The sequence below is a fragment of the Pseudorasbora parva genome, chromosome 17, assembly GCF_024679245.1.
Source record: "Pseudorasbora parva isolate DD20220531a chromosome 17, ASM2467924v1, whole genome shotgun sequence".
In the NCBI taxonomy this organism is placed as follows: domain Eukaryota; kingdom Metazoa; phylum Chordata; class Actinopteri; order Cypriniformes; family Gobionidae; genus Pseudorasbora; species Pseudorasbora parva.
In genome coordinates, this window is record NC_090188.1 from 38,793,970 (window position 1) to 38,817,842 (window position 23,873).

Sequence of the window (23,873 nt, forward strand, 5' to 3'; positions counted from 1 at the left end):
TACACCACTGCATCCGACGCTTTGTATTGCACTCAGCCAAGAAACCCATTCCATGAAGCTCTCTACGCACTGTACTTGAGCTTATCTGAGTTCAGAGGCTGTAGCTATTGACTCTGTAGAAAGTTGTCGACTTCTGTGGACTTGGACTGTGACCCTCAGCATGTGCTGACCACGCTCTATGATTTTACATGGACTACCACTTCCTGGCTGAGCTGCTGTTGTTCCCAATTGCTTCCACTCTGTTATAATGCCTCTAACAGCTGACTGTGGAATATTTAGCAGTGAAGACATTTCACAAATGGACTTACTGCACAGGTGGAAACTTATCAAGGTACCACGCTTGAGTTCACTGAGCTCCTGAGAGTGACACATTCTTTCACAAATGTTTGTAAAAGTATCTGCATGCCTAGTGCTTGATTTAAAAAAACTTCTGGCAATATAGTGTACATTATTATAATAAACCAAGCTAAAATGCGCGAGCCGGTATGGAAAACAGTGTTTCAGTTGTTATCATTTTGATAAAAATTGGGAAAAACTCGAACCCAACTTGAAATAACTATTTATAATAAAACTTTATTGTAATAATTTGCTGCAATTCCTTCAGACTTTGAATTATGAACCAAGCAATAACATACATTATTACACCTACAGTTCTATTCCAGAATTGTGTTACAGGTATATAACTCATAATATTGTTCATATATTATAAGTCCTAAATCAATTCAGTCTTCCTTGTATTGTGTAGCTTTTAGAAACAAATGAATGTAAACCAACATCATTGGACACTGCAAGGACAAGGCAAATCTACCTTAAAACTAATTTCCTAGAGCACAGCATTTTCACAAAAAGCTGACATTTAAATGGACACATAAAGCATATATCATTAAATGCTAAAACTGTTCAGTTGTGCTGTGTTGGCAAATTCATATTTTCTAACATTTTGGATGGATTCCCCCAGCCACCGCATGCATAGACTTTGTGTTGCATGAATTATGTAGGCTAAATTACATTTGGTAAATTTCACCAAAAGGAGACACTGTCACACACAATTTTGCACCTACAATAACTTAATTATAACCTTAATAACTGGAACTTGATTTTTTTGTATTTTGTAGTTCCAAATTCCATTTGGCTCAAAAAACTTGATCCCATCTCTATAAATCATGCAGAACAGAATAAATCCAAACGGTTCAGCACACACAGAAATCATTCCCAAATTTACCTGCAGCTGTAAATCCCCAAACCTTGTGGTGTGTATTGGGCCAATACGTTTCTCTTAACTTCAGATGGATTAATATGTACACTGTTAAATTTATTTAACAGGATGATATAATTTGACATTCTGACTAGTTCCATCTGTTCTGCATGATTTGGATTGGACACAGCAATGGAGGTGAACTAATGAATCGGTAAATGATAGAGAAAGACATTTAAGGGCTGAATATACATACAGCGACACATTCATAGGTCTGTACAAAAGTGACTTCTATGTAAATCCATGCCAGACTAGGCTATTAGAAGAAATACAAGGAGCAACAGAAAGCAGGAGACAATCCTTTAGCACAAGCTCACTCAAATTTAATTTCATTAGTTGACCTGCCCATCCAGTCTTCAGGGCATAGTGTGTAAGCTTCGCCACTAGGGGTCGCTTATTCAAAACAACATCAATGGTGTAGCTTGATGACAGCGGGAATGAGCATGGAATCAAGGGAGTTGTTGCCATCACTCCACAGCCGTTGGAAAGCAATCTGACGGGAATGTTCATGTATGAGCTAATGTATTAAAGTTTTATTAACATTACTGTGGTATGAAGCAGGAAGGACCGAGAGCCTGGCGTATTTGACCTTGCTTTTTTATTATGCTTATATTCCGATGTAAGCCGCTGCATAAAATGTGTATTTTATGATTACAGTTACATTTAAAGGTAGGATAGGTAGGAAATGGTTAAAAAACTTTTTTTTTCCAAATTTGTTTAAACGTTCTTTATATATCAATACTTAACTAAAATGTAAGTACTCTGAAAAAGAAAGTATAAAAAATGAGTGTCTGTAGACCACTCACGGCTGTTTTAAAGACAGCTCATTATTTCCATTCACTCCACCTTCTCCCTTCTGGGCTCTTTCCAAAGCCACGCCTCCAAAATAAATGGACGCGCCTCACCGACCAATCAGCTGGAAGACTCATGTCAGAATCACATGTTATAAAAAATCTAACTTTATCAGAATGAATATAAACAAATAAGATGTCTTTTAGTAATCACTATCAAGCTAGAATACCGATACTGGTAAATAAAAATGTAAGTCGCTTTGGATAAAAGCGTCTGCTAAATGCATAAATGAAAAATGGTAAAGTTTAAAATATATTTTTGTTTGATTTGGTAACGAGCTAGTTATATTTATAAGGCAAAGAAAACGGGTAGCACCATGTTTTTCCAATAACATCAGTTATACTGTGATGAAGATGAATTTCGGGTTAGATTCATAACATATACTGTGTTTTGCATGTAAGAGTTTCCATGATGAAAGCAATGTTGATTAGCAGTAGCTAAAGCTAACTTAGCTCTAAAAAAAAAGTTCCTGGATGCGGTGTACTAGCTTTTACACACGCATTTTGTTATCTAAAGTTAAATTTTGTGAAATTCAACACGACAGCGATCCGCTTGAGCTAAGCATATTGAGTATTCATCGTCTCTACTAACGGCTAAGTGTATAATATTGTAACTTTATGCTAAGTAATGTTATTAGCTATATTAGGCAGATACGTGTGCTAGTGATACATGCTTCATGAAAACATTAAGATTAAAAAGTCTAGTCACTCGATTTTTATACACTCCTTTTCAGAGTACTTACATTTTAATTATGTATTGACATATAAAGAAAGTTTAAACAAATTTGGATAAAAGTGTTTTAGATCTGTCCTACCTATCCCACTTTTAATGTCCACCTCTTACTTCCCTCAACTTGAACTCTGTTACAGTTACATTTGATCACTTAAATTCACATTATTTTTTCACATTTTATTATGAAACAGCCGCAAGTGCTGAATTACTACTAATACAGGTCCCTTTATCTGATGATTTAAACTGTGGGGTAACGCAGCTCTGTTTTACGTGGTCAAAACAGTCATACTAAAATACATTTGTGTGTGTTAAAAGTTGTGTTGTAACATTACTGTTCACTCTGCGGCTGCTGTGAGATAGTTGTTGCACGCTTCAGTTTGCTAGATCTTAATAAGCTCTAAAGAGTAACACATTTATTTTCAGTGAATATTTAATTATTTAAACATAAACTCAACATCCATTACTTGACTGCAATGCTTATCTGTGTCATCAGGTATGTATTCAGGGATATAATCATATAAAGCATAGAGAATATAGAGCAGATTGGCTTTGCAATAATCAAGATGCACTATTGCAGTGTATTTAAAGGGGGGGTGAAATGCTGTTTCATGCATACTGAGCTTTTTACACTGTTAAAGACTTTGATTCCCATCCTAAACATAGACAAAGTTTCAAAAACTAATGTTGGACGTTTGATGGAGTATTTCTGTGTTAAAAATACTCCTTCCGAGTATGGCTCGGGTTGACGTTAATAGAGCGGAAGGTCCTTGTATGGGCCGTACGGGCTCTTCTCCCGGTAGGGTGCGCGCGTGACTAGAGCGAGAGAGGAAATGCACGCCAATAAACACTCAGGTGCAGATCCAGTCGATCCAGGCGCCGCGCTCCACTTTATTCCTATGGGTGACTTCAACGCTTAAGCACAGCATTCCGGGAAGGCAGCGCTGCATTTGACCCGATTTGAACGCAGAAATGACGGGAAGCTTCACAACATCGCTTCAGTCGTGGCGCAAAAGTGGATCTCCACCGTTCACTGCTGTCAGGACTTTACCAAATCATACCAAAGAAGTGTGTTTTTGACGAAGCGGTCCCAGCGATAAAGGTTCGGTCCTGCTTTGGAAGCAGCCGGTGGGTAAAACTGCTTCAAATGTCTGTGCTGTTGGCTATCGTCGCGTGAGTAAACATCAGTAAACGACACGATCGCGTGCTTCGTCATTCAAATGCGCTAATGGACTCTATTGTTGTTCTATGTATAACGTTACACTAGTCTGACGTGCAAAACCGTTTTGCTTGCTACTGCTAAGGTTTAGTCACATACAATAGTCCATAAAACGAATCATGTCCTCATAAACTGCGAGTAAAGACACACAAATGTTGACAGGCCACTAAATACAGTACATACCACAGAGACGGACGTCCTGCTGCTGCTGTTTCTCCTGTTCAATTTATTTCTGCCTCAGATTTGATTCTGGATCATTATCTGTATTAGCTAAGCTCGATAGCCATGAGTTTCTCCACGCTTGAGAACGTCACCGCTTTGTTCGCGATCGTCATTCTTTAGCTCCGCCCACACGATACGCCTCCAGGCGCTCGGTTTTTTTCCGGAAAGACTCGGTACAGCCCATATTTCTTTTATAAATATAATAAAACTAAAGACTTTTCGGGGATATAAATGATGCAATACTACTCTATAGGTACTCAAGATTGACATGAGATTGACTGAAACTGAGTGTTTCACCCCCCCCCCCTCAACAGTATCATTTAGTGTCACTGGTCACTTGTAAAAGCAAGCAAAAAAAACAGCTTCATGTTGCTCTTGCTAAATTGATGAACGTCTAAACTAACCTCAGTGATTTAAGCAAAATTACTTTGTAATTTGTATGCCTGATTTACAGTGGATATCAAAAGGCAACACACCCCTGTTAAAACAGCTGTGATGTGAAAAATTAAACAAATATAAATTATATCAGTGCGTTTGCACCTTTAATTACAACCTAAAAAAATGACAACCAATGCAAGACTCCAATTCAAACAGACTGACTATCATAATCAAAGGGTGCTTTAAATAAGTATAGGTTCAGGGGTTTGCACTATAAGGTATCATGCCTGTTTGGGTGGGTTTTAGCACAGGTTTAGTTCTGTTTCCGATGTTTCTGTTACTATGGTTTCTCATTGTTTGATTTTCCCTCTCACCTGTTGTTCATTTTGTTGTTTGGATGGTCTGTGTATTTAAACTCTGGGTTTCTTTTTGTTCATTGTCAGTCCTTCTTGTTTGTATAGCAGTTGTTAGTGTTCTTAGTGTTTTGCGTATTGTTAAATAAAGATCTACACTGCTGCGAATAGATGTAGTTTGTATCTTCAGGGGGACAGTACGTTGAGAGGCACACTCAGACATTCTTGGACTTATACCATCTTGTGCTCTATGATGACGTCTACCTGCGTGTGTTTTTCTGGGCCGGGCTGAATGCTGAGACGAGAACCCAGATATGGACCTCTAGGAACTTTTAAGGAGTATGTGAAGGTGGTATTCCTCCACAACATTTCCCCGGAGCCACCACCCCAGCGATCAACAAGCCCGAGCCCACAGCAGATGCGGAACCGTAGTCTCCCGCGAGAACAACGTTAGTGATATATCATCATATATATTCCCGTGGCTTGATTTGTCGTCTTACCAAGTGCCTGGGCCGACAACAACGACCATTCAAGAGGAATTACTAGTGGAGTATGAGTGGATGAAGTGGAGCCATACTACCTCTACTGCGGCAGAGAATGGAATGGATCACTGATTCCTCCCACCTCCTCAGTTTTCAAAGTAAATCTATTGAACCAGTGAACTAGTGAATACTGCCTGTCCTGGAGATCAAGGAGGCCAGTTTTAGGCAGGAAGGCCATTTTCTAAACCCCTACCTGCCATCATTCTCAATGCCATGCATCTGAAGAACGCCTCATACTGTTAGCTCACCAACTCCAGAGCTCCACCTCAATCCTCCAGGCCCATAACTTCACCTCGGGCTGTCGAGAAGATGGCTCCACTTTGGCCCCTTCCTCCCTCGGCTCCACCCAGGACTATCATCCCGGCGGCTCCACCAGGCTTTCTTGTCTGTCTGCGCCTTGGTCAGTCGCCACTTACTGCCAGGTCTTCAGCTGCGCTTTGTCCCTCCACTCTTTCGGCTCCTGCGGGCTCCTTATTTCCTACGGGTCCACCTTGGTTGGTATTTGATCACTCCTGCTTTGCCTCAGTCTTTCAACAACACGTCATTTGTCGCTGCAGCTCTGCACTGCCCTCCAGGTTGTTCTGTATTGCCTAGTCCCTTCAGTTCTTCATCTCCACCTGGGTCTCCAGCAGCTCCATCCAGTGGCACCAGAAGGTCCTGGTCCAGTGGCATCCCCCTGGTTCCAGTTTCCAAGCCTACACCCTGGCTCTTCCTATCCTGTGTTCCTGCTCTTCAGAGTAATGTAGGGATAATCTGTGTTTCATGTCTGTTTGGATGGGTTTTGCATGTGTTTAGTTCTGTTTTTTGTGTTTCTGTTATTTATTATGGTTTCTCATTGTTTGATTATTGTTGCACATTCTAGCCGCGTTTCCACCGCAGGAACTTTACCCAGAAACCAGGAACTATGGGGTGGTACTCGGTGTGTTTAGACTGCAGGATCCAGGGTCTAAATGAAGTTCCGGGTAAATATTTCCACCTCCAAACGGCCCTGCTCGCGAGGTAGTACTTTTTCAAAGTTCAGGAACTTTCGAGGGCGGGACTTGGGCGCTGAACATGCTGATTGGTTTAGGATTTTATTTCAACTGGCATTTTTAAAAGTCTTTTGCGAGGTTCGTCTACGTTCAGTAAATATCAGTCTTGCTCTCGGTCTGATGGCGCGTGTTCGTCTCAGCCATCTCACGTGCAATGTCCGTAATAGCTGATAATAATATACATTGTCATTTTAAATCTAGCTTTACAAGCTTTCTGAATATGCTGCATGCTGCTGAAAATGCTAGTGCTCTTTTCTGTCGTTGTTAACTACCTCTTTAGTAAACCTATACATAACCAGCAAAAGCAGCCCAGCTTGAATCTCTTCCATACCCGTTATTTATTTTTTTACAGTCTATTTTTCACCATGTAAATGACCTAACCGATTACTTTTAAGTGTCCGTCCTTACATGACGTGACAGCATGCAGAAGATTTTTTTTTCCTGAGATGATTATTACACTTTACAATAGATAAATAGCATATATAATACTGTATTAGTCCTGGTGGCCGTTAAGAGTTACTATGGCTACAGTTAACACATTCCAGCTGCTGGAGAAAACAGCGTTGACATTTTTGATGCGGCAGACAAACTGCATGTGACAAAATGATTGCGATTGAAAGTCATCACATGTAAACACCAGATCAGTTTAGATAACGTCTCATGTAAACAGTCCACTAAATCTTTCAATCGGTACAAAAAATGTCATCATTTTTTGTTTATTTTTGCTGTCGCACCAAAATGATTACTGTCCGTCACTGACTTGGAGGAGCAGTCTCGCGCAGTCCTACATCACCGGACTAATCTGCCTAATCTTCGCGGAACTTTATCACGGTGGAAACGCAGACAGCTGCAGGTCTCGGGGGAGAAAAGTTCCTGTAAAAAAGTTCCTGGTACAAATTGTTCCGGGTAATTTTGGTGGAAACGGGGCTTCTGTTCACTTGCTTATTTGGTTTGTCTGTGTATTTAAGCTCTGGGTTTCTTTCTGTTCATTGTTTGTTCTCACCGTGTGTATAGCGGTAATTTTGCAGTGTTCTGAGTGTTTGGGTTTTGCTAAATAAATATACTCACTGCTATAGCAGAAATACTGTAGATCCTTTTTCACCTTTATTGCAACCCGACGTGACATTAGTTATCCCATGTTGTTTTATTTGTATTTTTAGCTTTGGTTTTGAGTGGCATTGCATCAGTTGTAATTTGTATATTAAATGTGTAAAAGTTCTGAAATTATTTATCCTTGTTTCATTTTTAGATCATAAAAATCAGCTGTTTTAACAGGTGTGTGTAGACCTTTTATATCCACTGCATGTTAGACTTTAATTGTATTAATATAAGGTGAGGTAGGCGATGCTGCCCTTATTTATTCTATTATATACTTGTATGAGTTTGAGTATTTGGGTGATGGTGTTTTCTGTCCCTCCAGCTACAGATCAAAGTGAACGGACAGAGAGGAGGATTGGGAATCTGTATTGCGGGAGGCAAAGGCTCCTTGCCGTACAAAGAGAATGATGAGGTAGGCCTTATCTTCCTACAGCTCCACCGCCTGAATCTCTTACACCCTATTACTGCCACACTCCCGTGGGTCTATTTACAGGACAATATACACATGGACAGGAATACTAACGTGCATCCAGCTAGTATTTCACCTGATGATATGTCTGTGCCTGATTTAATTCCCCCACAATATTTATTCCCGTCTGTGTGCTAATTGATTTGTTTTCTCTGTGTCAGGGTATTTTTATCTCCAGAGTGTCTAAAGGCGGACCGGCAGAGAAGGCTGGGCTTCATGTTGGGGACAGAGTGTTGGAGGTAAAATCAGTGTAATAATGTATGCAATCATAAATGTATGCACCGCTTAATGACACATTGATTTAATTACTAATTTGTGAGCATGGTTACATACTTGGCACTTCAAAGGTACAATTAATAACTCTAAAGAATGGCTTACTTATACTTGACTGCATATTAACCCCATAAGCCCTGAGGGTATTTTTTAGAGTTTTTTTTGTCTGACATGCACAACTTTAAAGACTCATAACTCTATAGCAAAGGGATTCAAATAGGTATCATTTGTTATCAAACTTTTTATATTTTTAGAAAATATAGTCTTAGTATATTTAGTATATTTATATCTAATGCTGAGAAGCTGCTGATAAAAGACGCAAATATTATTATTGTTTTAATAATTTTATACATTTTTCTTATTTGACATCAATGAGTCATCGCCATACTATAGTACGAGAAAACGTCACAACCTGTGACGCTGACATGAAGAAAAATTTAAACCAAGAAGTTGAAAATAGAGCAAAAAGGTTTAAAATGAACTTCTTTTCTCCCACATTCAAAACTAAAAGATGGTAACATTGTTCAATGATGTTCAACACACATACTTCTGTTGCAATCTCAGAAAATTTGGTTTAGGGATTCATGACACTTTAATCTAAAACAAGTAAACAAATTTTAATATTAAACAAATTCTACACTTCGCATAATTATGAAGCACTTGTTACAATTAGTTGTTGTCGGGTGGTTTCACTTTAGGGCCCAATGCAGTAAAAAATGTTTATTATACAAAAGTGAACAAGTGAAACCTGTGTTGCCTATGCAAAATTAATGTATCTATTACATGCATGTTTAAGGCATGGCAGTTTAAACATTTAAGTGATTTTAATGATTTTACTTACCTTAAAAATGTACTGGAATCTTTACTTAACCACTTCAGCTCTACATCCCCCCTTGGACCCACCCGTGGGTCCAAAATTGCATCATCATATTCTTTTAAAAAAAATCTATTACTCGCGCACCACACAACTAGACATACATGGTATCATTTGAAAGATTAGAACCTCAGCTTTCTTAATAACCCAATAACTTCTGCATTTATATTACATAGAAGAAAATAATACGGTCTGAATTCGACCCCCCCGCAACGACCACCCCTTGAGAAAATCATGCAAATGATATAAAATTTCATATTTTTATCACACAAACACACCTAAAATAGACATAAATCAAATGAAAGATTTCGGCCTCAGGAATATCGCTCAGCAGTTAATATCACCGATCCAATAATTTACAAGAAATAAGGCAAATAAATATAATATAACAATGCCCATTCTCATCATCTTCCTGCCTGACATTACAGTATCATTGTTCTATTATATTTATTTGTCTTATTTCTTGTAATTATTTTATTTGTACTTATTTTAATACTGACTGTTTACTTATCTTCAATAAGTTTGGCTAGCATTCATATTTTCCATGGCATCGAAATAATTGAGAATGTCATCTAAAATTCTAGTCTCTTGCATATAGCAACAAATAAATCATCTAACAGTACAAACCCTGTTTATCATTGAAAGTAGAGCTAGAATGAACATAATTCAGTTCGATTCCAGCAAATTGCACATGAGTGATTGGATCTTGATTGATGAACAGCCCTTGAACAATGAATGAGAAGTAGTACTGTACGCATTTCTCCTAATGAATGACCTTGTTATAGTTTTTTCTCCGATGGCCATTGGAGGGCATCATTACACAGACGCTGTGACCCCATAAGCCTTAAAGCAACAGCACTACCAAAGCATTATATATAAAGTGTTCAAAAAGGAAGACAAAATGGATTTGAAGTCAGATATTAGTAGATTATCATGCTCATGTAGGACACCTGTTGAGGGGTAACTGACTTTGTACTGCCACTAAATTCACCTTGATACCCTGTTGTTGGTTGTAAGTTATTTAAAATAATGTGCTCCATAACATCCTTCCTCAAGCATGAGTTGTGCTGCAGCTGACATGTTAAGGCAGTTATAGGTTTAATATGCAATGATAACTAAAAAGTCATAAGCTATTCATAGGTGTAATTTAAAATAGTTGACGCTGTGGCTCTGTGGAGCTTTAAACACACAATCCCAGTCTAGTGACTATCTTGAGATGTGACATCCTAGGCAACAGACAAGGGAAGGAGAAAAAAAAAAAAACGCTTTTCCACCATCGAGCGGAGCGGTAAGGAACGGTTCCAATTAAATTTCCACTTGAGCTTGGTTCTCGGGCCAGAATTCTCAGCGTGGTTGGCTGTACCGTACTGAACCATGCTGGTATAATGCTGGTAATGGCATCATCACTCAGGATTGGTCACTTTTCTGTTGCTTGGCTACCAGTTTCTCTGTAGCTGGCCAAGTGCAATATATGAACAATATAAATACAAGTTAAAATAAATATTTGATCATCCACCATATAGCAGACACTATTTACATCCAATACTGTCTGTAAACTTTTTTACATTCTTGGTGAAGAAATAAATCCCAGAAACATTACAGACTCAAAGAGAACATTACAATAGTAGATAAGAATTAGAGAAACAGAAACTGAAACCCATTCTAAAATAACTTTGTCCAACCTGACACTGTGCCTTTGACAAAAGGTGTGAATTAATTTCCATGTATACAAATGTTTCAGGACATCTACAATCATTCTTCTCTGCTCAGTTTATTTTGTTTTGAAGTCGGCATGAAAAACTTTTCAAGGCAATGGCTCACCCTTTTATTTTCTGGAAACTTAGACTTTATCGACTTATGACTTCAATTTATTTTTTGCAATATTTTCACAAATACAAACACAAAGAGACACAATATTTCTATCAAGGTCCTCAAAAGTTGTTACTATGTAGCAGCTGTGAAAGCCAGTGGATATTTTTGTTGCAAAATGGAAGAAGACAGATCCAGTGCCGGCTCAGTTTTATGAAAAAAATAAAGATTTGTTTAGTTTTAAATGTTTTCTTTGCCTAAAACAAACCATATCACAGTCTTCAAAAACACCAAATTGAGATTTTTGCCTGTGATGTGCATGTTTTTGTTCAATAAAAACAATGTTCCATGTTTTGTTGACATAAAAAGGAAATATGCTTTTGATACTTAAGTACTTTTAAAAAAAGCACTTCTGTACTTTGACTTAAAGAAGTCAAGGACTGATATGACCAGGAGAGAAGAGGTACAGGATCACTGGACTAAAAATAACATTACCTTCCAAAAGGATCTAGGAATGTGCTTATTTACTTTCAGCAATGTGAATGTCTCCGTTGAGCATTATTTATTTGTATTCGCTACATTTTACTGTGGATTCTTTTGGAAATCAGTCACATTTTCAGTGCAGGCTTTGCAAACAGACTTTTACGATATGGACTCGACAGTAATGCCACAACATGTCAGTAACCGTGTTAATTCTAATGCCTGATCTGAAACCAGTGATTTCTGATATGTAATTATTCATTTACAGTCAGATGTTGTTTGTCTGTGTGTCAGTAAATCAAACCAATGATTATATGCTCAACTTCAAATTGTTTCTCTTAGTAGGATGAAAATAATATTTTATTTAAACTGTGATTAAATTATTTATAGAAAGCAATCAAAGAACTCTCCCTTTACAATCGCTGATGTTGTCAATCGTACAGCGCAATATGTTCAGTTCTGGACTCCCACCAAAACTCCCGTTAGAATCAACAAATCTCTTATTTACATTGTGTTTGCAATGTTAGTGTGGCGAGGGGGGGCGTGGTTTAGCGAGGTCTGTGACGGGAAAGAGAGTCGGAGGACGAGCGGCACGTAAGTGAATCAGGGGCAAACAATGAACACCTTTCTCTTGGTTCAGTAATTGGCAGCCACGCAGGAGATGAAGACCACAGACCTCGCTAAACCACCCCCCCTCGCCACAGTTAGTTATGAAAAAAAGCATTAGTTAGTGTGCAAAAATCGAGTTACAATGACGAGATCACTGCATTCATGCACTCAACATCATGTCAATTGCTGCAACCTTGCCTGATGGAAGAAATGCAGAACGAGCTCTCAAAAATGATGCACTGATAAAACATCTATTACGATTGAAGGAGAATTCTGGGTTTTATATGTTGCTTGCAAAAGTGGGCTAACTCCCACAGCTGACCAGAAAAACCTTGACCTACTGGGTCAATGTTTTTTTCTCCCCATTCTACAAATGGCAGGTGTGCAAATCTTTGGAAAACCTCTTTGAAAACAGTAATTTTCTCCGCAATTCCATTTGGTTATACGGAAATTACATACTTCCTCTTGAAGATCCCAGGTAATTTCCTTGTATAAATGGTGGGCATTTTCTCATTCCATGGCTTTCGATTCACCTCTTTTGCCTCTTGCTGTCAATTCATTGCAGCTTATTTCTCATTTTTGCCTCCAGGTCAATGGCCAAGACATGCAGGAGGTCAGCCACCACGAGGCTGTCAGCGTCCTGAGGAATGCTGGGAGCTGCATAAAAATGAAAGTGCTACGGGAGAGATGCGTGGCCATGGAGCGGAAAGCGCATGAGAGGGCCGACACCAACGAGACGGACCCCCAGGTCAGCCAAGAGTGGGATGTTACCATGAGCAATAACAGATCAAGTGGCCCACAATCCTCCACTGATCCTATGCTGGACTGCAGCTCATTGACCAACAGGATAGAAGCTATGGTCTGCAATGGAAACGGATTGGTAGGCACAAGCGCAGCGTTTATAAAGAGAGCATTAGCAGTTCTATTATATTTCACAGCGGGATAGAAGCAATGAAATTATCTGAAAGTTGAATCAGTTAGGTCAACACTCATGTTTTTAGAACTCCAATGCTTGTTTTCCAGTTTTCTCTTGACACTTTTCATGTTATTTTGTTAGAATGAAGCAGTACAGGACTTATGGCCAATGAAAGAGATGGAGACCTTCAGAAACAATGCCCTACAGGTTATGAAAAACACCATGACGGTACGTATGGAGGATAGTACGTTTTTTTTCTGTGTATTAGTTTCACAATGAAATCGCAGGAATAAATTTGATCAACATTCTGTCCTTGATTCTGATGTATAGTTAAAACATTCCTGTCCTTTCATTCATTCTTGGTGAAGAAATAAACCCCAGAAACATTATAGACTCAAAGAGAACATTACAATAGTAGATAATAATTATAGAAACAGAAACTGAAGCCCATTCTAAAATAAATTTGTCCAACCTGACACTTTGGCTTTGAAAAGGTGTGAATTAATTTCCTCTCTGTATATGAATGTTTCAGGACATTTACAATCTTTCTTCTTCTGCTCAGTTTATTTTGTTTTGAAGTCGGCATGAAAAAGAAGCTGTGATCTTGTTTTCCCTATTGGGATGTATATCTGCATCAAATGGCTTCTCAAAAAAAGAAAGATTTCGATTTTGTCCATCGGAATTGATTGAATCATTGAATTGCTGTCATTTGCTAATTGCTGTGAACAAGTCCACATGAATAAAACAAAACTGGTGATGTGCAATGATAAATATTTAAATCTGTTCATGCAATATTGCCAAAAGTATTGGGACACCCCTCCAAATCATTGAATTCAGGTGTTCCTATCACTTCCATGGCCACAGGTGAATAAATCAAGCACTAGGCATGCAGCCACTTCTACAAACATTTGTACAAGAATGGGTCACTCTCCGGAGCTCAGTGATCTCAAGCGTGGTACTGTGATAGTTTTTTTTTTTGTGATAGGCCATCTGTGCAATAAGTCCATTCGGGAAATTTCTTGACTACTATATATTCCACAGTCAGCTGTTAGTGGTATTATAACAAATTGAAAGTAATTGGGAATAACAGCAACTCAGCCATGAAATGGTAGGCCACATAAAATCACAGAGCGGGGTCAGCGCATGCTGAGGGTCACAGTCAGCAGAAGTCACCACCTTTCTGCAGCGTCAATAACTACAGACCTCCAAACTGCATGTGGCCTTTAAATTAGCTCATGAACAGTGCAAAGAGATTAGTTCATGGATTAGTTTCCATGGCCGAGCAGCTCATCCAAACCTTACATCACCAAGTGCAATGCAAAAAGTCGGATGCAGTGGTGTAAAGCATGCTGACACTGGACTCAAGAGCAGTGGAGACTTGTTCTCTGGAGTGACCAATCACACTTCTCTGTCTGTCAATCAGATGGATAATCTTGCCTGACAGCATTGTGCCAAGTGTGGGGTTGTTTTTCAGGGGTTGCTTTTCTTGGCCCCTTAGTTCCAGTGAAAGGAAATCTTAATGCTTCAGCATACCAAGACATTTCATGCTCCCAACTTTGTGGGAACAGTTTGGGGATGGCCCCTTTCTGAAATGACTGTGCACCACTGCACAAAGCAAGGTCCATAAAGACATAGATATGCGAGTTTGGTGTGGAGGGACATGACTGGCCTGGACTAAGTCCTGACCTCCTTCCGACATAAGGCCTTTGGGATGAATTAGAGCAGAGACTGAGAACTAGGACTTGTCCAACATAAGTGCCTGACCTCACAAATGCGCTTCTAGAAAAATGGTCAAAAATTCCCATAAACACACTCCTAAATATGGTCGTCCAGTAGTGCACAACACAACGGAATTTAAAAAGCATAAATAAGTTCACAACACAACAAAATCAAGCCACAACACAACAAAAAATTCACAACACAACGAAAATGCTCCCGACCACTGGGGGGCTCTCGGAATGCGGTTCCCCTGTTTGGATCTGTGCTCTCCTTTTTTCAAATAGGGTGGAACGATGACTGTCTTCTCTACCCTAAGGTTTAGGTGGCCACTATACTGGCTCACAATGACCTGGTGGATTCTGGAATGGTAGGACAGAACGACCTGATATGCAGGCCTTATGCTCTCTTGTGACCTCTCAGTGGTTTTATCTACCCTGCTGAGTGCTCCCTTTGAGCCTTGCAGTCCTTTTGAGTTGTAAGTTCCTTTAGATGAAAGTGATGCTCTTGATTGTGTGGCTGCTATCAAAGCGGTATGAAACCTGTAGGCATTGTCGGTGACGAAGTGTGCCAGGAATCCAGGCTGGTCTTTCTCATGTGTTAACTTGAGACCCCAATTTAGATATGTGCCCAAGGTTCCCAGGTGCTGAACCTGCAAGCACTGCCTTAGAGGAGGCAGACCCAGCCTTGACACTGCTCTGTCCAGTATACACCCTCCATGCTTATGTAGACAGGACCCAGTGCTTCAGGACCTCAGACCAGCTCTTTGCATGTTATGGTGGGAAGCTGAAGGGAAGAGCTCTCTCCAAACAAAGGTTGTCTTACTGGATAGTGGATACCATTGTTTTGGCTTACCAGATGCAGGGTCATCCATACCCCCTAGGGGTGAGGGCACACTCCACTAGGAGCGTGGCCTCCTCCTGGGCTCTAGCACATGGCTCCTTGCTAACAGACATCTGCAGAAATGCAGGCTAGGCGACGCCCAACACATTCACCAGGTTCTATAAACTCAGAGTTGAGCCAGGGTCCTCTTATGTACTCGCCTCAAGTAGTGGCCTGTAGTCTGACAGACTCAGTTGTCTTCGCTTGCTCACCATTCCACTCCACAGACTGGATCCATGCAATTTCCTCAGGTTCCTCCAGCACTGTCGATGCTGACACCAGTGGGCATGCCTATTCGGTCAGCCCTTGTCTTAGGCTAGGTGCCTCCATGTGCATGGTTCCCCCTATGGCCCCCGTAAGCCTCATTGAGCAGGTGTCTTCCCTTGGCAAGCTTGCCACCCCTGGGGTTAAAAATCCACCTTTGGCTGCTTCTGCAGAGTTCTTCCATATGTGACCAGTCACGGAAAGTAGGGACACAAGTCGGTTCTGGGGCATTTTGAGTTATTCACAGATTCGGTAAGTGTAGTCTCCAGGCTTTCCAACGATGTGTAACACATGGAAATCTGCTAATATTTAAAGAAGTTGTAGCCATCTGAATGCAGGCATTTAGAAAAATTTAAACGAGAGAAAACAGCCTATAAAGTTTTGCAGTTCTCACCTGTTCTCACCTGCTGGGAGTGACAATAGGGCTCATTTACATCTCATTTAGATAAGCCATACCGCCTGTAAAGCTGCACGGTTGCTAGTAACGACAGACGCAACGGGAAAAATCGGACCGCATACGATTAATAATAAAGGGTAGCAAATGCTAACATTACCATCTAAAAGCCCATTATAGTAATGTTTTTTTTTGGCAAGTGATACGATGCTAACAATTACAATTAAAACAACAGTTAAGAACAATAGGTAGGTATGGGAAGGTCTAAATATAAGATAATGTTGTACGTGTTCTTAGAATGAACACAAAACGACAAACTTTGGTGTTTATGGAAACACACCCCATAAGAAACAGAAAAGTATTCTTGCAAATCTTGTTGCCTCCATTGAAATAAGTCATTCTGGCATACTTTCTGTTTGTCAGGGTCTTCTTAGTGGATGTACTGTGCGTCTATTTGAAGGAGAGAAAGATAGAGAAATGGGTACAGTCCGTAACCGTGGCTATAGTGTAGGGGTAAGGCGCATGTCATCAAGTTTTGGCGAAAAAACGGTAAAAAAAAACAGGTTCGAATCCGCCTTTTGCCACACTCTCTAACAGAGAAACACTTATTAATAAACACATGTTAGATGCTTTATTTCCACTTTTCTAATATTTTCTCAATTCTTTTTGAAAATAAATGCCTTTCCAATCTGATATGTGATGGGAAAAGGGAGTAGCGAGAGTGTGGCAAAAGGCAGATCTGAACCTCTGATCGATTTTCGTCAAAACTTGATGACATGCGCCTTACCCCTACACTACAGCCACGGTTACAGATTTTACCCATTTCTCTGTCTTTATCCCTGTCAAATGTTACTATCGATATAGCCTCTGATTTCTTACGGTCCAACTCGTCTGACACCAGTCTGATACATTCTTCCTCTTCTTCATCTTCGCTCAGTTGTAGATTAGGGTATTATTCAGTCTTATTATGCCGCTTTCATCGTCGCTCAGATCATCTCTACAGCCGGCCAGAGCGCTGCATAAATAATTAGCCACGCGACCCTTGGAGGGCGGGGCAATAACAAAAGCCAGTATGGAAATACAAACAGACAAAACAAGACGATTTAAACCTCAAAATGTACGCTTTTAAATATACCATTAATGCCATCTCAAACACGGAGATCTTTCTTCGTGATTTCAACTAACAGATTCTGCAAAAAAGCGAAAATCACATAATTCGAAAAAAACCCTGCTTCTTTCTCATTTTGCTCGAAAGTTGAGCTGCCGACTTGTGTCCCTGGTTTCCGTGACGGGTCACATATGCAGCCCTTAGCGGGTCATATGCGTATCCTTAAGTCCTCCCTGCGGTTAGGCATCTTCACACATATCTCCACCTTGAATATGTTTCCCAGTGTACCTTGGTATTCCTGTGTTAAGTTGGAAGTCCTTCATCCATACTAGTCTTACGGTACTCACACTTATGCAGGGCACTGAATGTCAGCTGAGTGGCTGAGTGATTATACTGGGACCACCATTCGTCAGTCACTGACGTTACTCGAAGCGACGGAATGAAAGGGATCATCTTGGTTAAGTATCTCTTAGGAGGGAACGGAGACGTAACGTCCCTCTGCCACTTCTGCAGGACCGCTGGAATGGCTGGGAGTTCAGTCACAAAATGTGACATTGTCAGCATACTTCCTTATATACTCACAGTGTAGGGCGGAGTTACGATATGGAAATTACGCATGCCCATGGTATTTCATTCCCATTGGGCGCTTTGTTACATCTCAAAGATGATAGGCTTCTAAGCAAAACCCCCATTCATCAGTCACTGGCGTTACGTCTCCATTCCCTCCCCAGCTCATGATACAGCAAAATAATGAGGTCTGTCATTAAAATATAATTTTTTCCACTCACCTCAAGATTTTACATTACCATGTTACCTTAGGGGCTCTCTAGATTTTCCTCGTATCTCATATCTCATATCTCATATCCATAAATATGCAAATTAGCCCAGCCTCTATTCACTCATACCAGCTCAGAGACCCATTTGGTCTGAAGTAAACCAAATGCTGCAAAATTGTATTTCTTTTTATAATGTCGGACACATGATAGTAATTATTATGATTAGCCTTTTGACTGACTATAAAACTGTTACACAAACCATGTTTCCGTTCGCCATCTCAAACGCTAACATAATAATACTGCATAATTCACCCGCTATATTGCTGAATATACCTGATTTTTCATATCAACAGAAAAATATCCCAGGATAGCCTGCTTCTTTTGAGACTCCCTGCTTCAGAGAATAGTTAATAATATGCAAAAGCCTTGCCCCCCTCATGACATGATTGGTTACAGGGTGGTTTGTGAAATCAGAAACGCCAGCAATTTCAAACTGTTTTTTCAGTGTCTTTGGTACACTCCCAGTTTTAAAGAGAAAATACTCTCTTTAAAATGAAAGCAATGGTGTTCACTGATGAATTTGCGCATGGTTTGTCTGAAAGCATATCATAAACACCACATAGACATATAAACAACATTGAACACCTGATTTTCACCACAGGTGGTCTTTAAAAGATATCATCTCAACTTTTGTCTTCAATAGTGTTCCTAACCTTTTAATGTTACATTAAAAGGTAGATTGGTCTAATTTGAATTGGCAAATGAAGAGGCAGAGGAGCAGAGTGAGTTCGGCAAAAGGTGTAATCAAACGTGGGTTGATTTGCATCAAAACTTTCTGCCACACAACACTACTACTTTTGACAATCCACTGTCTTCCGTAATTTGTCTGGCCCAATCAGACATCAGTGGGCGAAGTTAGTGTAAATAGTCTTTGCCAAAAGGCGGGCATTTAGCACTGAATGCAAATAGTAGCTCCAGTTTTTTTTTAAATTCAGTTACATAAAGTAAATTGGTCTAATTTGAATGGGAAAAGTAAGACTGATTCCCTTGGTTAGCTGGTAGTTAAACAGAAAATACTGCCAATTTGAAAGGATTTTGGGTCCCAAGTGTCTTTTATGTGCCAACATAATTTGAAACAGTGCACTTATTGTGTACATACATGTATTTGTACATTGTATGTATTTTTAAAAATACCAGCATGTATACACTGTTATCCCCATACCTACCCATACAACCAAACCTCAAAAGCTTTTGCAACACAATACATGCACTGTCTCTAGCATTTTGATATAAATACATAGTAAAGACACCTAATATTAAGTGTGCCACATGTTGTTCTACTTGAGACAAGCTCTCATAGATATAACACAGCACAAACGGCTAATTTTGAATGCCAGTTCCTGACAGCTCTGTGAAATCTTATTTCCTCTCGGCTCACTTTGACAGATACCTCGGATCATTCTGACTCACCCCTCGACCTCAGATGAAGATGTGGAGCCGCTGACGCAGGGCCAAGATGATGGAGACTTCGATTCTGACTTCAGTGACTCAGAGAGTCACTTTTACTCTGACTGCTTGAATAATGCTTTCTATCCTCTGTGACAGCCTCACACTGGCCTCAGGTACTTCATCACTTTTGTATCTAATCATATCGCTTTTGTATATCCAGTTCTTGTTTTCATGTGGTTATTAGAATGACATAAGCATGTCCATGATGTGCTTTTTCTTTAACAACAGACATACACGTTAACTCTTTCCTCACCATTGAAGGAATTTTACAGCTTTCTGTGTTTTCACTGTTACACACTAGGGGCTGTATGACATGTCTTTGTGAAAGAGTACTGAATTCCCTGATCAAAACACAGGAAAAGTAGAAGCATAAATAGTCAAGTCAAATCAACTTTATTTATATAGCACTTTTATCAATGCAGATTGTTTCAAAGCAGCTTCACAGTGTTAACAGGAAAATAATCCAATGGAATTTATTCGGCTGTACAGCCACTCAGGAGAAAATGGTGATGTCATCTAGCTCATTTCAATTATCATATAGCGACAATGTGGGCAGATATATGTGGGTTGATATAGTTCATTTCGTTTTGTAATTACATTTATTTGGATATTTAGTTGAAATTTTAGGGTCCCCAACTGAGTAAGCCAAGCTAAAGGCAACAGTGAATGGATGTGTTGGTCATATCCAGGTGCAGGTCCACCATCTGATCTGGATACAGCCCGGATCCGGCTGACTGAGGTAAACCTCAGGATAAACATGATGTAACAAGTACATCAGGTGTTATGGGAAGTGCTCCCCGGTTCCGGCTGACCTAGTTAATGCAGCCTAACAATCAGTCAATTGTTTTGAATTAGGGGTGTCCCCGACTAAGGACATTAATACATTCGAATCAGAATTGTTGAATCTTTCTATAGTCGACTGATAGTCGAATCATTTGTCAATGGGTTGGGAGGGGCTTCAGCCCCCCTAAACTTATGCCTCAGCCCCTCTAACAAATATGTGATTAACCTTTAAAACATATGAAACTGCCGGGGGCTCCGGCTTAGTCCCATCTTTTAGTTTGTCTGTGTGTTGAGTTCTTCAATCCGCAGCGGTGCCAAGCAGAGCGCACACCAGAAGCAGAGGTGTGTGTGTGTGTAAATCTGATCCTTATTGGTCTGTCACCACTCGTCAATGTCAAAATATTTGTTAAAACCAATCAAATCAGAGTAGGCAGGCTTTATGTTCACACAGAAACTGCTGGGATGAGCGCAAATTTTAGCAGCAGAGAAATGTAAGCAGCTGACCTAAACATTCATGTTTGAAAGCTGCCGCTTTAAGTCATAAATGTTAAACAAAAGACAAAAATATTCAGGCAAATTAATAAACTTTTGTCTAATTTCGCCATTTTGAGTTGAAAGTATTACTATATGATTCATAATTTAGGCCTAAATAATGAACAAGAAATATTAACAAAGCCATTTTCATCGGATTAGGCATAAGATTGATAATGAATGTGTGTGTGTGTATATATATATATATATATATATATATATATATATATATATATATATATATATATTAATATAATTCCATTTGTAACCTTCAGTAAATAAAAAAAAAAACTATTTTCAGCTTGTATGACATAAGATTAGTAATGAATGTGTTCATATTGTGAATTAATTTAATTAACTTAAAACTTTAATAAAAAGTAAATAAACGTGTCTAAGAAAATTATTCATAAAACATATAAATACCAGTATGTTAATATGTAAACCATATGTTTACTTTCTTCACTGACAAAAATGGAAAATAGCCTATCAGTCAAAGCTCAGCGTTATGAGGGGAAGAGACAGGGCAAGATAAAAACAGAGAAAAAGAAAGATGTGGGGATAAGAAAGACAAATAATCTACTTCCCAGTGACATGGTTCTCAAGCTACATTGTTATCTCATTTTTTGGCCTTCAGAACATCTTAATATGCACATATGTAGATCATAGAAATCATTTTTTTCTCGGGAGAGCATGCCCCCCCAACCCCCCTAACATTTCGGATCTCGGTGATTGTAAACCTGCCTAAATTACTGGGTACGATTAATGCATGTACAATATGGCCATGCAATAAGGGATTCATATTAGCTTAGTACATAATAATTAACAGCCAATATCGTATGGGTTTGCATGTTAGTAAGCTACTACTTAATAGCGCAATTTGGACCCTATTTGGATCCATTTTTTCCATTGGCTACCCTCACTGGGGACTAAAGCCCCCCTTCACTCCCATATGTGGATAGATGAAGAACAGACACACCATGTGACATTCAGGAAGGATGACATAACTAAAACAGAGAGTAACTTCCAGAGATCGTCAGATCGCTATTTTATGCAGATAGACACGTTTTAAGACAATAAACACACAATCGCGGCAATATATGGTTGGTCTGTGTTCTTTATGCCACGTTGGGTGGTTTCATAATAGATTATATTTATAATGCAATGCTATTCCACATAGCTTTTAGCATTGTATATTTTCTGTCAGATTGTTTGACCCGAAGCTACATGAGATCACATATTGTTATATAAAACACTCGACTTATATAAAACACTCGAAGAATCTAGCCTTGAGCTCATGAACGCATGTACTAACTGTTCAGCATTTTGCATTGAAAGCATGTGCTGTAATTTAGATCCCTTTTTGGTTACACTTTATTTTGATAGTCCACTTTAGACATTCTACTAACTTTAAGTAACTTTGCAACTACATGTCAGCTAACTCTCATTAGAGTATTAGTAGACTGTCAGTAGACTGATAGGTTATGGTTAGGTTTTAGAATTTCGGGTTAGAAGAATAAGTTGAATTGTAGTTGCCAATTTGCTTATATAGGGACCGACAAAAAGTTTTAGTAAATATTAATCTGACAGTCTACTAATACTCTAATGACAATTAGTTGACATGTAGTTGCAAAGTTACTTATAGTTAGTAGAATGTCTAAAGTGGACTATTAAAATAAAGTGTTACCATATTTTTAATATGGTAGTATCAAAGAGCACATCCAGGCTCCTCACTGACGACGAGGGCTTGACAGAGCAGTTATCAAGTGTTAGACAATATTCTAGGTTATTACTTGTGGAGCTTTTCTGTCCAATAATTCAAAATTTTGTTTTATCTGAATTAAGTTGCAGGAAATTACTATTCATCCATTTTTTTTTAATATCAGCTATGCATTCTGTTAATCTTGTGAATTGGTAGGTTTCGTCAGGGTGTGAAGAAATATAGAGCTGAGTATCGTCAGCATAACAATGAAAACTAAAATCATGCTTCCTAAATGATATCTCCCAGTGGTAGCATGGGAGATATCATTAGGAAATATAGCTACAGATATACCTTAGATTTATGACTGGTTTTGTGGTCCTGGGTCACATATTGCATGTTCAAATATTCATGCAATAAAATATTCTAGGGGCCAAGAAACCTTTGTAAAAATGATAAAAAAAATTGCAACTTTTTTTCCAAAAACATTGGTGGGGAAAGAGTTAATTTGATCTCAGATTTGCATGGAATCGCTAACAGCAGGACACATATGTGATCTTGAATATCTTGAAATGAACATTACGTGTGATTTTATCTACCAAATATGACAGCACAAATAGTCACTGATAGCAAATTGAAAAACTGAGATGAACAGAGAAATTAATTTAACCGGAGATTTCTATCAGGTAGCTGCCAGACTAAATTTTGCAGAAGATATTTGTGTTAAAGAGATAAAAATAAATGTATTTTCCCCACAGAAATACATTTGCAGGAGACTTAATACCTTCTCTCTCTTTGTGAATTCAGATGTGCCTGTGTCCTTCGGTTAAGTGCACTAGTTCTGGCCGTGGTCCACAATTGCTGGAGCAGAAAATGAGTGATGCAGGGATCAATACTTCAGACAAACTTCCTATGAGTCCACAGTCACATGATGCTTACACCCATAAAACAGGTGGAACTGTTTAGAGCACCACATGTGAAAGAGATAGTAAATATACAATATTTTTCTAACATTTTGCTTGTTTAAATTTGACATGCTCTTACATTACCTTACTTGCTTTCTGTATGCTTTATTTCAATGTTTTTACTTGCATTGTTTATAAGT

The 23,873-nt window shown here is 39.1% G+C and overlaps 1 protein-coding gene across 1 annotated transcript; it reads left to right on the forward strand.

Moving 5' to 3' along the window:
- The first annotated feature begins 221 nt into the window (after nt 1–221).
- LOC137044964 (protein scribble homolog) lies at nt 222–23,873 on the forward strand. Its single transcript, XM_067421370.1, has 7 exons — nt 222–331; nt 8,002–8,091; nt 8,310–8,387; nt 12,783–13,073; nt 13,251–13,337; nt 19,696–19,871; nt 23,576–23,873. The coding sequence occupies exons 1-6, from the start codon at nt 248–250 to the stop codon at nt 19,849–19,851; spliced, it is 786 nt and encodes a 261-aa protein (XP_067277471.1). The 5' UTR covers nt 222–247; the 3' UTR covers nt 19,852–19,871; nt 23,576–23,873.